Source organism: Oncorhynchus kisutch, linkage group LG28 (genome assembly GCF_002021735.2).
Source record: "Oncorhynchus kisutch isolate 150728-3 linkage group LG28, Okis_V2, whole genome shotgun sequence".
In the NCBI taxonomy this organism is placed as follows: domain Eukaryota; kingdom Metazoa; phylum Chordata; class Actinopteri; order Salmoniformes; family Salmonidae; genus Oncorhynchus; species Oncorhynchus kisutch.
Genome location: NC_034201.2, coordinates 37,139,711 through 37,157,338, shown reverse-complemented (window position 1 = coordinate 37,157,338; position 17,628 = coordinate 37,139,711). Strand labels below are relative to the sequence as shown.

Genomic DNA, 17,628 nt, shown 5'->3' with positions numbered 1-17,628 from the left:
GAGCGGCTTTGTTCCCCTGCAGTCTCCTTTGGTGACAGAGTCTGAGCTCAACGATAACCCCTCTGTCTCTGTGTGACAGTGGTGTCTCGCCCTCTGACACTCGATCGATGCTCCCCATTTCTGTACCGTTGCAAAACTGCCTCTCATATTAGTAGTGGAAGTGGCTGCTAATTATAAACCATGCAAGTGGCCTCATCGTCTTTTGCACATGCAGTTGTTATTACGTATCTTTTCAGAATTGCTTTGCTGCTTGAGATTGTTCTTAGAATCCCTTTCACAGATGGGGATAACATTTGGCGGAAGCTCAAGCTACTATACATCTTATTCAAACAAAATGCCTTTGTGAATTGATCCGTACTTGTCTGGTGGTTTGTGATATTTCATCACTTGTACTATGTTTAAATTAACTTATGTGACCATCATTTGAATAGCATGCTAACTGGTCTCCATTCCGTACCCTCCTGCAGACACAGCTAGGGCCCTAGGGCTTTTGGAAGACTACTGCGCTAAACTGACCAAGCCAGAGGAACAACAGCTCAAAACTGCCATTCAGAGAGTGATGGGGGTCTTCAAAAGCAGCCTGTTCCAAGCACTGCTTGGTAAGTCAGCAGGTTATTGGAATCCATCCATTCATTGAAGAATCCATTGTTGTTTTTATTGTCATAACAAAAACCAATATCCCCTCAACTGTTTAGCCATGTTCACCGTTATATTCCATTTCATAAAGTATATGGAATTTGATACTGAATGTCTATGCTAGTGGCAAAAATGCAAGCATTTTTTTACTTAAAAGGTAGAGCCCGCTAAATGACGTTGCCACAGTGAAGCAGTGTGAAGTCAACGTGTGCAGATACTGTGTGTGAGAGTGAAGTCTTGCATCTCGCTCATCTCAATGTCTGTGCTATGGTAGCCAGGGCACCAAAACATTGTTGAAGTTGAGCCTTGCGCTTCAACACTCTTAGTTGTTGCGGAAATTTACCCACTATGCTGTTTACTTTGTGCACCTACAGGTAGCTGCCAAAATAATGGAAGCAATTGAGTAAATTATGGATACAGAGGATATTAAAGCAGGTGCTTCCACACCGGTGTGGTTCCTGAGTTAATTTAGCAATTAACATCCCATCATGCTTAGGATCATGTATAAAAATGCTGGGCAGGACATTATTTTGGCCATTATTTAAGCTATCATGGTTGTGCCTCCATAGGATGACAATGCCCCGATCCACAGGGCACGAGTGGTCAATGAATGGTTTGATGAGCATGAAAACGATGTAAACCATATGCCATGGCCGTCTCAGTCACCAGATCTCAACCCAATTGAACACTTATGGAAGATTCTGGAGTGGCGCCTGAGACAGCGTTTCCCATGACCATCAACAAAACAGCAAATTAGGGACTTTCTCGTGGAAGAATGGTGTCGCATCCCTCCAATAGAATTCCATACACTTTTAGAATCTATGCCAAGGTGCATTGAAGCTGTTCTGGCCATGGTGGCCTAACACCCTATTAACACACTTTATGTTGGTGTTTCCTTTATCAGTACATCATATTGCTGAGTCTACCTTTTAAAAGTAATAACTATTTTATAATAACCGTTTAAAGCAGCAATCAGCAGTAGAAACAATAACAAAGCATTTGGCCTGCCCCTGTTTCAGCAAAAATCTGAGCAATGGGGATGGAGAATGTAAACACTTTCAAATTATTTGACCAACTTTTGAGGCTATATAGTGGTTGTCTACATTCACTTTGTTTACAAACATTGAAGTAAAACAAATGTATATTTTTGGTTCTGATGGTGTGTGACAGTTTAACTAAGTTCATGAGGCATTTATAAGTTATTATTTCAAGAGTCAATCGGTACATATTGTTAAGTCCAAAAATGGATGTAGCAACTGCTTATTGCCCCTTCTTAAATGGGGTCTTTGCTGAATGATAGGTGACCTAAGTCAGTACTTTTTGGCATTCACAATACTTGTGTTATCCCTAGAGGTTTGTCTATTGTCACATTTGCTTAACCTGCAGTTTGTTATGCCTGAGCAGTGGGCACATTCTGCAGGTTTAGGGCTTTTATTTTTAACTCTGCTGATATTGCAGTAGGTGCTTGTGGTATTTTTCCATGTACTCTTCTTACTCTTCCTCTGTGATGTTTTTGTAATGATTCTAAATAAGCATATTGATGTGGGCTTTTTACATATTTGATCCAACTGAATTCAACTATTTCCTCACTGCATTGTTGGAGATTGGTATAATGCATGATTCTTATTCATAATTTCAAAGTTCATGACATGTTCATTCCCCTAATAATGAAACCTGCAATCTGACCTCTCAGGTCAAGTTTGAAAATGTATTGCAGACAAAGAGTTGTTCAGGCTATGCGTTATTGTTCTCAAAGCCGTATCCGCCATTAGCAAGGGCAAAGTCCATGTGAAATGAATGCTATAAGCTCTGTATTATTATTATTATCTGTGACACACTTATCAGACCTTCTTGTGCTTGACTCCCTGGAATCTCTATCCTTCAATTCTGATGAATGTTGTTTTGGCTTATCTGAGAATGGGCTTTCACTCTTTCTTGCACAAGCCCCCACTGGTTATCAAAAAAGAAACAATGATACAACAATGATATGGAGAGAGGAAATATCCAATTTATTAAAATGCATATTCACTTTTTTTTTCTCTAAACCTAAGAAGAAATGTTTGAATATCAAACATGATATACCACTCAGTGCCTTTTTGCCAACTTCCCCTTTGAAGCTTGAGGATTGGCAGACAGCAATGAATAATAAACAACCTTGTTTCATGTAGATTTGACAAAAATGACCATGTTTATTGATCCCCACAGTCATTGTACTAACATGAGCTGTAGCAGTAAACACATTTATGATCATGTGTAAGACTTTTATCTTGACACCTGTTATTATGGCTTTCGGAGGAATAGAAGGGCTGAATTGGGTTGTTCAGTTTAGAGCGAGTCCACACTCCCCTGCACGTGTTTATTTTATTTTCCCCTCATAATCGGCCTTACATTCTCTCTGCAAGCATGCTTTCCAATCCAAATTTTGTCACCAATATGTAACCTAAAGCGTATAGCCCTTGTGACATAGCTACCCGGCTCTCGCACAGCCCGACCGCGTGCATCTACAGAATTCCCAACACAATTTATTAGTGGAAACAGTAAAAAAAAAGAGCACCTAAAATCACTCTAAACTGAACAATCGCTGTTATTCTGAACCAGAATTAGATGTACTTAAAAAAAAAAAAATCACATTGTCTCACAGCAAGAAAAACACAGCAGCTCTTGACATTCATTGTTATCATTGGACATTTTGAGTAGATCAGTGGAAATGGAACTACATTGTTTAAAAAAAAAATATATCCCTTTATGACAATGGCCCCTGTGGTTGTCAGATCAAGTTTGAGGTTCTGTGGGACTGTTACCACCATTGCAAAATGCATCAGTTCAAGCTAATTTCTAGCCATTGGTAATTGGTATTCACTCTACATCCAACAATTAGACTTATTTTAATGTTACACCTTTATTTAACTAGGCAAGTCAGTTAGGAACACATTCTTATCTTACTTTGTTGACAGATTTATTAGGAAGTCCTTGCTTTGCTGTAGGGGTTGTCACCCTGCTCCTTTCCCAGCTAGCACATAAAGTTCTGAGAACCATATGTTTCTTAGAGCTTGGTGAGAGTGTGGCTGTCCTATGGTTATTTTTTATACAACCTTCTGGGAATGGTACAGGATAGTTGCTTGGCTTTTGAACATTCTCAGCACATTTAAGGAACTTCACAAAATAATGTTATTTTCTGGGTATTTCATGACTTTAACAGAACGTTTTCTAAACATTCAAACGTGGTTACATTTAATAAATGTTTTGATAATGTTCTAGGAACATTGTCAAACTGGTTTGCCGTTAGGAATGTTCTCAAATAGTTTAGTCTCCTGTGGAAATGTCAATACTCTGCGTAACGTTTCCACCAGCTTTCCTCATAGTTCTGTTTAAATTCATCTTCTCATATTGTTCAGAGAACATTAAGAACTTTCCATAAAAACCACAAGAAAAATTAAGTAACATTAAGAGAATGTTATTTTAAAAACATATATTTAGTTCTCAGCATCAACAAAACAATCTCTAACCTCTCTCTTGTTAAGTGTGTTAGATTCACCCACTAATTGGCCACACCCACTAATTGGCCACACCTGATCTTAATAAATGCTTGACAAAAATTAACAGCGTTGTATGAGTTTAAAAAACTTGGCATGCTATCTACATCCTGGTGGCGCAGTGGACTAATTCCATGGGTAAAAAACAGAAAATCATAGATTTGGAGCACACTGACACAGTGTCACAATTAAGAAATGTGTTTGCATGATTAATGCCTAAGGGGGGAGGGGTGTATTTTTAGCATTATTTTGTTGCAATGTTTTCAGAAATCATGTCCAATATTTGATCCTCATGTTGATGGTCACGTTACTGCTAACTACTGTGAGCTCGTCATGCTACGCAGTTCCAAAACAATCCAAAGGGTGGCAGCCTTGACCACAAATTTATGTTCTAGTTACGTGCACTATAGCAGGATTGGGATTTTAGGCTGGGGGGGGGGGGGGGGGGGATTCTAAGGTCAAGTGAGCTACATGACAACATTTCTAACTATTTAATTACACAAAAACAAATCCAACCCCCGATGTACTGTACATACCAATATACAATCCTTTCTCCAACTAAATATTACAGTGGCAAGAAAAAGTATGTGAACCCTTTGGAATTTTCTGCATGAATTGGTCATGAAATTTGATCTGATCTTCATTTAAGTCACAGCAATAGACACAGTGTGCTTGAACTAATGACACACAAATTATTGTATTTTGTCTATTTTGAAGAAAGCTTTAAACATTTACAGTGTAGGTTAGAAAAAGTATGTGAACCACCGAGACTAATCCCTTCTCCAAAGCTAATTGGAGTCAGGAGTCAGGTAACCTGGAGTCCAATCAATGATATGAGATTGGAGATGTTGGTTAGAGCTGCCCTGCCCTATAAAAAACTAACAAAATTTGAGTTTGCTATTCACAAGAAGCATTGCCTGATGTGAACCATGCCTTGAACAAAAGAGATCTCAGAAGACCTAAGATTAAGAATTGTTGACTTGCATAAAGCTGGAAAGGGTTACAAAAGTATCTCTAAAAGCCTTGATGTTTACCAGTCCACGGCAAGACAAATAGTCTATAAATGGAGAAAGTTTAGCACTGCTACTCTCCCTAGGAGTGACCATCCTGCAGAGATGACTGCAAGAGCATAGCGCAGAATGCTCAATGAGGCTAAGAGGAATCCTAGATGGTCAGCTAAAGACAATAAGAAATCTCTGGAAGATTAACATCTCTGTTGACGAGTCTACAATGCGTAAAACACTAAACAAGAATGGTGTTTGTGGGAGGACACCATGGAAGAAGCCACTGCTGTTCAAAAAAAGCATTGCTACACGTCTGAAGTTTGCAAAACAGCACCTGGATGTTCCAGAACACCTGGATGTTCCACAGCGCTACTGGTAAAATATTCTGTGGACAGATGAAACTACAGTTGAGTTCTTTGGAAGGAACACACAACACTATGTGGAGAGAAAAAAGGCACAGCACGCCAACATCAAAACCTCATCCCAACTGTAAAGTATGGTGGAGGGAGCATCATGGTTTTGACTGTTTTGCTCCCTCAGGGCCAGGACAGCTTGCTATCATCAACAGAAAAGTTAATTCCCAAGTTTATCAAGACTTTTTGCAGAAGAATGTCAGGCTCTGTCCCCCAATTGAAGCTCAGAAGAAGGTGGGTGATGCAACAGGACAACAACCCAAAACACAGAAGTAAATCAACAACAGAATGGCTTCAACAGATGAAAATACGCCTTCTGGAGTCCTGACGTCAATTCAATTGAGATGCTGTGGCATGACCTCGAGCGGTTCACACCAGACATCCCAAGAATATTGCTGAACTGAAAAAGTTTTGTAAAGAGGAATGGTCCAAAATTCCTTCTGACCGTTGTGCAGTTCTGAGCTGCAACTACAGAAAACGTTTGGTTGAGGTTATTGCTGTCAAAGAAGGGTCAACCAGTTATTAAATCCAAAGGTTCACATTCTTTTTCCACCCTGCACTGTGTATGTTTACACAGTGTGTTCAGTAAAGACATGAAAACGTTTAATTGTTTGTGTGTTATTAGTTTAAGCAGAATGTGTTTGTCTATTGTTGTGACTTAGATGAAGATCAGATCAAATGTTATGACCAATTTATGCAGACATCCTGGTAATTCCAAAGGGTTCACATACTTTTTCTTGCCACTGTATATTACACAGTACTAGGATGTTAGTCCATCCATAAAGATTAGAAGTGAAACTAAACAAAATGAAACTGTAGGTGCAAACCTGTCTATGACTTCCCTCTTACCCAAGCGTGTTAGTATGCATATCTTTGTCAATTGTCATGCTGCATTCTATCTTGGGTCATTGGGCTCCTAAACCATGTACACTGCTCAAAAAAATAAAGGGAACACAATGTAACTCCAAGTCAATCACACTTCTGTGAAATCAAACTATCCACTTAGGAAGCAACACTGATTGCCAATACATTTCACATGCTGTTGTGCAAATGGAATAGACAACAGGTGGAAATTATAGGCATTTAGCAAGACACCCCCAATAAAGGAGTGGTTCTGCAGGTGGGGACCACAGACTTCACTTTTGATTGCTGGCGGTGCTTTCACTCTAGTGGTAGCATGAGACGGAGTCTACAACCCACACAAGTGGCTCAGGTAGTGCAGCTCATCCAGGATGGCACATCAATGCGAGATGTGGCAAGAAAGTTTGCTGTGTCTGTCAGCGTAGTGTCCAGAGCATGGAGGCGCTACCAGGAGACAGGCCAGTACATCAGGAGACAAGGAGGAGGCCGTAGGAGGGCAACAACCCAGCAGCAGGACCGCTACCTCCGCCTTTGTGCAAGGAGGAGCACTGCCAGAGCCCTGCAAAATGACCTCCAGCAGGCCACAAATGTGCATGTGTCTGCTCAAATGGTCAGAAACAGACTCCATGAGGGTGGTATGAGGGCTCGACGTCCACAGGTGGGGGTTGTGCTTACAGCCCAACACCGTGCAGGACTTTTGGCATTTGCCAGAGAACACCAAGATTGGCAAATTAGCCACTGGCGCCCTGTGCTCTTCACAGATGAAAGCAGGTTCACACTGAGCACATGTGACAGACGTGACAGTCTGGAGACGCCGTGGAGAACGTTCTGCTGCCTGCAACATCCTCCAGCATGACCGGTTTGGCGGTGGGTCAGTCATGGTGTGGGGTGGCATTTCTTTGGGGGGCCACACAGCCCTCCATGTGCTCGCCAGAGGTAGCCTGACTGCCATTAGGTACCGAGATGAGATCCTCAGACCTCTTGTGAGACCATATGCTGGTGCGGTTGGCCCTGGGTTCCTCCTAGTGCAAGACAATGCTAGACCTCATGTGGCTGGAGTGTGTCAGCAGTTCCTGCAAGAGGAAGGTATTGATGCTATGGACTGGCCCGCCCGTTCCCCAGACCTGAATCCAATTGAGCACATCTGGGACATCATGTCTCGCTCCATCCACCACAGACTGTCCAGGAGTTGCTTTAGTCCAGGTCTGTGAGGAGATCCCTCAGGAGACCATCCGCCACCTCATCAGTAGCATGCCCAGGCGTTGTAGGGAAGTCATACAGGCAGGTGGAGGCCACACACACTACTGAGCCTCATTTTGACTTGTTTTAAGGACATTACATCAAAGTTGGATCAGCCTGTAGTGTGGTTTTCCACTTTAATTTTGAGTCCAAATCCAGACCTCCATGGGTTGATAAATTTGATTTCCATTGATAATTTTTGTGTGATTTTGTTGTCAGCACATTCAACTATGTAAAGAAAAAAGTATTTAATAAGAATATTTCATTCATTCAGATCTAGGATGTGTTATTTTAGTGTTCCCTTTATTTATTTGAGCAGTGTATATAGAGGTCTTAATGCACTGAAAGATCTCTCACAGCTGCTAACTGGGATGGTCAGCGTGGCCTGTATGATTGCCTTCCTTGATAGGAACATATCAGGCTCCAACAGTTTATACACACAGGACATGTCAGAAGTGGCATCTTTCTTTTTTTGAGAGTAAATTCTTTAGCAAGAACTACTTCGTCTGGCTTGAGAGGAATGTGACCTGTTTATCTTGTGTGGGCCTCTCCTCTCTATGTTCTCTCTGTGTCCTGTCTGCTCCCCTCTCTCTATTTTCTCTCTGTGTCTTGTCTGCTACCCTCTTCCTTCCTGTCTGAAGTTCAGCTTTCCTGGATCTCCTATATTATTACAGAGATGGCATAGTATCAATGTCATAGCAATATGGAGTATTCTGAACAGACAAACACACACAGAAGCAATATGCGTACACACACATCCGCACAATATTAACCACAGGCAAATAATGTTTACCTGAATTGAGCTAAAGGTCAAATTTGGAATAATCTCTGTTTCTTAATGATTTTATTATTATTTTTATTTATTTCACCAGGTAGGCCAGTTGAGAACAAGTTCTCATTTACAACTGCGACCTCGCCAAGATAAAGCAAAGCAGTGTGACAAAAACAACACAGAGTTACACATGGGATAAACAAATATAGAGTCAATAACACAATAGAAAAATCTGTATACAGTGTTCGCAAATGTAGAAAGGCAATAAATAGGCCATAGTGGTGAAATAATTACAATTTAGGATTAACACTGGAGTGATAGATGTGCAGATGATGATGTGCAAGTAGAGATACTGGGGTCCAAAAGAGCAAAACAAAACTATATGGGGATGAGGTAGTTGGATGGGCTATTTACAGATGGGCTGTGTACAGGTGCAGTGATCGGTAAGCTGCTCTGACAGCTGATGCTTATAGTTAGTGAGGGAGATATAAGTCTCCTGCTTCATTGACTTTTGCAATTCATTCCAGTCATTGGCAGCAGAGAACTGGAAGGAAAGGCGGACAAAGTTGGCTTTTGAGATGACCAGTAAAATATACCTGCTGGAGCGCGTGCTATGAGTGGGTGTTGCTATGGTGATCAGTGAGCTGAGATAAGGCTGGGCTTTACAAAGACTTATAGATGACCTGAAGCCAGTTGTTTTGGCGACAGATATGTAGCGAGGGCCAGCCAACGAGAGCATACAGGTCGCAGTGGTGGGTAGTATATGGGACTTTAGTGACAAAATTGGTGGCACTGTGATATACTACATCCAATTTGCTGAGTAGAGTGGAGGCTATTTTGTAAATGACATCGCCAAAGTCAAGGATCGGGAGGATAGTCAGTTTTACGAGGGTATGTTTGGCAGCATGAGTGAAGGAGGCTTTGTTGCGAAATAGGAAGCCGATTCTAGATTTAATTTTGGATTGGAGATGCTTAACGTGAGTCTGGAAGGAGAGTTTACACTCTAACCAGACACCTAGGTATTTGTAGTTGTCCACATATTCTAAGTCAGAACTGTCCAGAGTAGTTATGCTAGTCGGGCAGGAGGGTGCGTGCAGCGATCAGTTGAAGAGCATGCATTTAGTTTTACTAGCATTTAAGAGCAGTTGGAGTCCACGGAAGGAGTGCTGTATGGCATTGAAACTCGTTTGGAGGTTAGTTAACACAGTGTCCAAAGAAGGGCCAGATGAATACAGAATGGTGTCGTCTGCGTAGAGGTGGATCAGAGAATCACCAGCAGCAAGAGCGACATCATTGATATATACAGAGAAAATAGTCAGTCCAAGAATTGAACCCTGTGGCACCCCCATAGAGACTGCCAGAGGTCCGGACAACAGGCCCTCCGATTTGACACACTGAACTCTATCTGAGAAGTAGTTGGTGAACCAGGCGAGGCAGTCATTTGAGACACCAAGGCTATTGAGTCTGCCGATAAGAATGCGGTGATTGACAGAGTCGAAAGCCTTGGACAGGTTGATGAAGACGGCTGCACAGTACTGTCTTTTATCGATGGCGGTTATGATATCGTTTAGGACCTTGAGCGTCGCTGAGGTGCACCCATGACCAGCTCGGAAACCAGATTGCATGGCAGAGAAGGTATGGTGGGATTCGAAATGGTTGGTGATCTGTTTGTTAACTTGGCTTTCGAAGACTTTAGAAAGGCAGGACAGGATGGATATAGGTCAGTAACAGTTTGGGTCTAGAGTGTCTCTCCCTTTGAAGAGGGGGATATTCTGTTATAATCTCCACCCGGCACAGCCAGAAGAGGACTGGCCACCCCCCGTAGCCCGGTTCCTCTCTAGGTTTCTTCCTAGGTTTTGGCCTTTCTAGGGAGGTTTTCCTAGCCACTGTGCTTCTACACCTGCATTGCTTGCTGTTTGGGGTTTTAGGCTGGGTTTCTGTACAGCACTTTGATATATCAGCTGATGTTTGATGACCGTGGCAGCTTTCCAATCTTTTGGGATCTCAGACGATACGAAAGAGAGGTTGAACAGGCTAGCAATAGGGGTTGCAACAATTGCAGATAATTTTAGAAAGAGAGGGTCCAGATTGTCTAGCCCAGCTGATTTGTAGGGGTCCAGATTTTTCAGCTCTTTCAGAACATCAACTATCTCACTTTGGGTGAAGGAGAAGCGGGGAGGGAAGGCAAGTTGCTGCGGAGGGTGCAGAGCTGTTGGTAGGGGTAGCCAGGTGGAAAGCATGGCCAACCGTAGAAAAATTATCGTAGATTTATCGGTGGTGACAGTGTTTCCTAGCCTCAGTGCAATGGGCAGCTGGGAGGAGGTGCACTTATTCTCCATGGACTTTACAGTGAAAAAGCTAGCCTTTGCTTTCCTGACTGACTGTGTATATTGGTTCCTGACTTCCCTGAAAAGCTGCATATCACAGGGGCTATTCGATGCTAATGCAGTATGCCACAGGATGTTTTTGCGCTGGTCAAGGGAAGTCAAGTCAGGAGTGAACCAGGGGCTGTATCGTTTCCTAGTTCTACATTTTATGAATGGGACATGCTTATTTAAGATGGTGAGGAAAGCACTTTTAAAGAACAACCAGGCCTCCTCTACTGACAGGATGAAGTCAATATCCGTCCAGGATACCCGGGCCAGGTCGATTAGAAAGGCCTGCTCGCTAAAGTATTTTAGGGAGCGTTTGACAGTGATGAGGGGTGGTCGTTTGACTACGGACCCATTACGGACGCTGGCAATGAGGCAGTGATTGCTGAGATCCTGGTTGAAGACAGTAGAGGTGTATTTGGAGGGCAAATTGGTCAGGATGATATCTATGAGGGTGCCCATGTTTTAAGGTTTCAGGGTTGTACCTGGTAGGTTCCTTGATCATTTGTGTGAGATTGAGGGCGTCTAGCTTAGATTGTAGGGAGTTAAGCATTTCACAGTTTAAGTCACCTAACAGTACGAACTCTGAAGGGCAATCAATTCACATATGGTGTCCAGGGCACAGCCGGGGGCTGAGGGGAGTCTATAACAAGCGGCAACATTGAGACTCATTTCTGGAAAGGTGGATTTTTAAAAGTAGAAGCTAGAACTGTTTGGGCACAGACCTGGATACTATGACAGAACTCTGCAGGCTATCTCTGCACTAGATTGCAACTCCGCCCCCTTTGGCAGTTCTATCTTGACAGAAAATGTTGTAGTTGGGGATGGAAATTTCAGATTTTTTGGTGGCCTTCCTAAACCAGGATTCAGACACGGCTAGGACATCAGGGTTGGCGGAGTGTGCTAAAGCAGTGAATAAAACAAACTTAAGGAGGAGGCTTCTGATAACATGCATGAAATCAAGGCTTTTACGGTTACAGAAGTCAGCAAATGAGATCGTCTAGGGAATGGGTGTGGTCCTGGGGGCCACAGGGCCTGGGTTAACCTTTACATCACCAGAGGAACAGAGTAGGATAAGGGCACGTCTAAAGGCTACAATAACTGGTCGAACAGAGAAAAAAAAGGAGCAGATTTCTGGGCGTGGTGGAATAGATTCAGGGCATAGTGTACAGACAAGGGTATGGTAGGATGTGAGTACAGTGGAGGTAAACCTCGGCATTGAGTGACGATGAGAGAGGTTGCATCTCTGCATCAGTTAAGGTTTCACCAGGTGAGGTTTCAGCATGTATGGGGGGTGGGACAAAAGAGCTATCTAAGGCATGATGAGTGGGACTGAGGGCTCTACAGTGAAATAAAACTATAAGAACTAACCGAGACAACAGTAAACAAGGCATATTGACCTTAGAGAGAGGCATAGAACAATCACAGGTATTGGTCGGGAGAGCTAAGACAACAACGGGTAAATGGCGATGACTGGGCAGAGAGGGTCAGTTAGGTACATACAGGACCTGAGTTCGAGGCTGGGGCTGACAGATAAACAAAAAGAGATACAGTGTTAATGAACAGTCCAGCCGGCATCAGCTGTGTAGCCGAGTGATCATAGGGTCCAATGAGCAGCAATAGGTGAGTCAGGGACCCGTTCGGTAGTCTCTACTACGCTAGGTGAGTGGGAGACACGGCGTTCAGAAAGCTAGCGGGCCGGGGCTAGCAGATGGGTCTTCATCGACATTGCATCAGAAAAGCCTGTTGAAACCACATGGAACGATTTACATCGGCAGACCAATCCTGATGGATCGGCGAGGCTCCATGTCGACAATAAAGGGACCAGGCCAATTGGAAAAAAAGGTACTGTAGCCCAAGAATTAGCTGAAAAACTTTGCCGGCTGGCCAGGAGATGGGCCTAGCTCAAGGCTAGCAGGTGCTTGCTTTGGGACATAGCCACTCGGTTGCAACTAGCTAGCTGCGATGATCTGGTGTAATGGTCCAGAGCTTTACGGCAGGAATCCGGTGATGTGTTAGAGAAGAGCAGTTCAATATGCTCTGGGTTGATATCGCGCTGTGCAGACTGGCAGGTATTATCCGAGCTAAAGTTGAAAACCATAAGCAGTGGCTAACAATAGTTAGTAGCTAGTCAGCTGGCTTGCTGCTGATGGAGAATCCAGTTATAAGGTATAAAAATAGCAGATTCGTACCACATTGGGTGAGACGGGCTGCAGGAAAGTATATTTAGCTCGTAGATGGAAAGTGAGATTAAAATATATACGATATTTTCGAGAAAAAAAGTGAAAAACACTATATACACATGACAAGACAAACAGTCTAGCAGTTCACTCAATCTTAAACCTGATTAACATTCAACTGTCTTACCCTTCGCTAATCACAATACCTGTGTTCTCTCTCTGTCGCTTTAGCAACAAAATCGACATGCGTGCAACCATGGGGCAAAACAAATGAGGTTGGCTTAGATTGTTGACAACTTGTAAGCTATATTTCTTCTCCAATATTTATTGGAAACAAATAGATTTGCACAATGACCACTTGTTTTCTCAACTGTAATACATTGTTACAGTTGTTGGTTTGCTAGCTAGTGAATTTTAGCCGTATTTGCATTGACATGAAATCAGTCAAAACACCTCAAAACAAGACATGGTATCAATAACATGATGGAACATGCTGAAATGAAACACGATTCCCCACATGGCAGTTTGTCATTCTTACTAGCAATCTGGCCATCCAGAACCACGACAGGCTGACTTCTGCCCCATGGAAGCGCGCACATCGTTTTCGCAACGTTGTCAGTCAACCCATCTATGTTGCTAGATGCTAAATAATTGTATTGTAAACACACACACACACACACAATCTATTCAGTTACTCCTGCAAATACAACAACCGTATCTCTCACCCTCTTTCTCATGAAGAAATTCCATATGTCCATCTTCTATAAATCGGAAAAATCGTTAACTCAACTATCCAGCTTTGTTTTTTCAAAAGATCGCTAGCTAATTGAGCTGACATTACCAAAAGTAGCTGACGTTATGTTAGCCTTAAGTTAGCTAACTAACTTTATTAGCAATTTTTTGCATATTTGGATAGCACTTGATTAGACAGTAATTGGTTATTTATTCATATTTGTCGGGTGGTGAACAGAGTTCCAGCAGTTGGATTCAGTGTCTAGATAGCTAATCAATTAATTTCTACATCCTGCTCATAAAATGTACTAGGTAGCTAATATTAACAACGCTGCTAGCTAGACTGGGTAGTCCCTAACGTTAGTTAGCTAACTTAACGTTATCCGTCAGTGCAGCTTTTGAGTCAACATGTTGAAATGTAAGTTACTCGACTCTGGTTTACTGTGAGGTCAATAACTCTGAATAACATCATCATGGGCTAACAAAATGTGCTATAGTAGTAGCAACCTAACAAAGTTTACCTCCGTTCTTCTCATCTTTGTGCTCTCTCCCTGAGAGAATGAGCAGTCGCCTGTGCATGCCAAAATATAATTTCTTTGGACGAATCAAAAATGACTTTGGAAAACCACACTTTTAGGCAGCACTAGTATTCATTGCAGTGTGTGAAGCAGTGTAGCCTTGTTTGTTTTACATCATCCCAGTAGGACAAAAGACATGGGGCTGATACAAACTCATTCGAGGCTTAAGCCCCGAAAGCCTGGTTCTGGTATCGTCAATGGTGACTGGCCATTACTGCTTATCACTTATTAACCATAATTTATTTACATTAATAAAATATTTCATTAAAAAAAATTTTTTTTACAGGGACAGTGCACATTAATCAACATTTCAGTAAAAGTGCCGGTTTTAGCCAACCGGCTAATTTTCAACCGCAGTCCCTGGGCAGGTTATTAAAAACAATTACAATATAGACAATAGCAACATAGAACAAGCAAGACATAGCATACAGACAGAGCAACATAGGACAAGCAAGACGTAGCATACAGACAGAGCAGCATAAAACAAAAAGCAGCAAGACAAAATTCATAAAAGCAACAAAGTGTTTCCACACCTCACAAGCTACAGACAACAGACAACATGGAGTGGCAACACACAGCTAGGGACCATGTTCACAAATCTGATTGACCTTTAGCCATGTCTTCAAGCATTTTGTGAAAGTGTGATATGTGGTGCAGTTATGTGTGTCTGATGGCAGTGTATTCCAGACATGGGAAGCTCTCACAGAGAATGCAGATTTACTAAAGGTGCTTTTCCTTAGGGGAACTATACAGTCACCTCTCATGGCAGACCTTGTGGATCTGCTGCCATATGTCTGGGTTTTCTGTTTAACAAAAATATTGAGTGGAGGGGGAGCCAGGCCATTGAGGATCTTGAATAAAAGACATGCGTCGGTGTATTGCACAAGATTTTCCCAACTCAAGAGCTCATGCTTTCTAAGGATGTGACAATGATGATGGCTATTGGGCTTCCTATCAAGCACTTTGAGAGCCTGTTTGTAGACAGACTGAATAGATTTTAATGTTGTACAGCAAGCTTGGGCCCAACTAGTCAAGCAGTATGTTAAGTGGGGGAGTATCATAGATTTGAAGTACAGTTTTGCTACCTCTGTAGTCAAACAATTTCGTATAAATCGGAAATTAGCTAGGTTGAATTTGGTTATTTGAATTACCTTTTTCACATGCTTTTTAAAAGAGAGGTTGGAATCAAGTATGATGCCAAGGTACTTAAAATCGGATACCACCTGGAGCTTCTCCCCTGACACATAGACATCTGGCTCAGTAGCATCTGTTGCCCTCTTTGTGAAGAACATGCAAACAGTTTTTTTCACATTGAGATGCAAACACGAGTCACTGAGCCACTTTGTAACCTGGACCATTACAGTAGTGAGTTCTTGTGCAGCTTGTTGTTTGCTCTTTGCATGCACACATATCACTGTATCATCTGCATACATTTGAACTTCAGACCCAGTACAGACAGAAGGCAGATCATTAATGTACAGGCTGAACAGGAGGGGCCCCAGTATTGACCCTTGGGGCACGCCCACATCATAGCTACGAGTGGGCGACAGCTCATTGCTCACTCTGACACACTGAGTTCTGCCTTCAAGGTATGATTTCATCCATCTCAAGGCATCAGGGGAAAAGTTGAACTTGGACAATTTTGTGATGAGAATCTCATGGTTAACAGTATCAAAAGCCTTCCTTAGGTCCAGAAACACAGCCCCAACAGCACCCCCTTTGTCCATCTTGGACTTCTCATTTTCCAGAAGAAAGCAGTTGGCCGTTTCTGTGGAGTGTTTCGCTCTGAAGCCAAACTGCATGGAGTGTAATGTGAAGGGGCTGTTGTTGAGGTGGGCAATCAGTTGTTCTGCTACACACTTTTCAACAACCTTTGACACCACAGGTAATATACTAATGGGCCTGTAGTTACTCACGTTAGCAGGGTCTCCTGATTTAAAGATGGCCGTTATTATGGCCGACTTCCATACCCTTGGAAACACACCGAGACCAATAGATGTGTTGGTGACCTTAGTAATGGGGCCAATGAGTGACTCTTTGTAGTTTTTAAGAAAGGTAGAGTCCATCCCAAACACATCTTTGGCTTTAGAGTTCTTTAGTGAGCTAATCACCTTGTTCACCTTTGACTCAGAAACCTCCCTTATGATGAAGACAGGTTGAGTGTCATTCACTAGCACTGAGCCCAAGAAACAAGTGGAGGGGTTCTGTGTCAGTACCCTGACAGAGTCAATAAAGTAGGAATTGAAGGCTATTGCTATTTCGACTGCATCCTGTGTTAGATTGTTATTCACCATGATTTCTAGTCTTTTTGCAGTGTTACTATGGTCTTTCCCTGTTAACTTTTTTAGATTCTCCCATATCAATTTAGAATTTCCCTTTGCTTCACCAATTATGTTAATAAAAAAGTTTGCCTTGGCCTGTCTGATTTCTTTCATCACCTTATTTCTCAACATGGTAAACCTACGTCTGTCATGCTCTAATTTAGATTTTAGGGCTATTTTTAGAGCATAATCTCGTTCTTTCATCAATTTCCAGATTTCTCCATTTAGCCAAGGAAGAGTGCTCTTTTGGCCAGGTTTGGATTTGATTTTCTTTAGGAAGCCATTTATTGTAGTCTGGATTGTGGATAGAAAAACCTGACTATCAGCTTCCACGTCTGTATAGGACAAGAAATCATTCCAGTTTATTCCCTTAATTGCTTTTTCAAAATTATTTAATTCACTCTTAGGTATTCTGAGTTGATCCGGCTTTCTAACAGTAGAGAGGTTAAACCTGCTCTTAGACAGCTTTCTGGCTATAAGTGTCAGATATGATCAGATTGTGTAAATTACATTTGTTTTATTTCATTACTTTATTTCATTCCAAGTCATCTCATCTCTATAGAACTGCTGCCTATGCTGTCTTACCAAATCACTATTTTGTTGTTCTTCCAAGTAAATAAGGCATACTTTTATGACTGCTGAATACCAACTGTCAGTCACTAAGATCAGGGGTTCCCAAACTTGGTCCTGGGGCCCTCCCTGGGTGCACATTTTAGTTTTTTGCCCTAGCACTACACAGATGATTCAAATAATAAAATCTTGATGATGAGTTGGTTATTTTAATCAGCTATGTAGTGTTGGGACAGAAACCACAACAGAGTTTGGGAAACCCTGACATAGATGATGTATTTTCAGGTAGAGATACCTTGCAAATTAACAGCTGCTCTCCATGTCTCCTCACGATCACACATTCTTCTCTCTTCCGTAGTAGGCGTAAAAAAACACAGGCTGGACAAGTAGATGTGCAATAGATTATGGCCATTGTAG

The 17,628-nt window shown here is 42.2% G+C and overlaps 1 protein-coding gene across 20 annotated transcripts in view; it reads left to right on the top strand.

Moving 5' to 3' along the window:
- LOC109872857 (disks large homolog 2-like) overlaps nt 1-17,628 on the top strand; it is a 306,188-nt gene that overhangs the window by 2,361 nt on the left and 286,199 nt on the right. For all 20 annotated transcript variants that reach the window (XR_004206033.1, XR_004206034.1, XM_031808345.1 and 17 more), the window contains exon 2: nt 468-599. Coding sequence is in view for 18 of the 20 variants with exons in the window: in XM_031808345.1 (XP_031664205.1) it covers nt 468-599 (132 nt within the window). In the remaining 2 variants the exon portion in view is untranslated. The remainder of the gene's footprint in view (nt 1-467; nt 600-17,628) is intronic.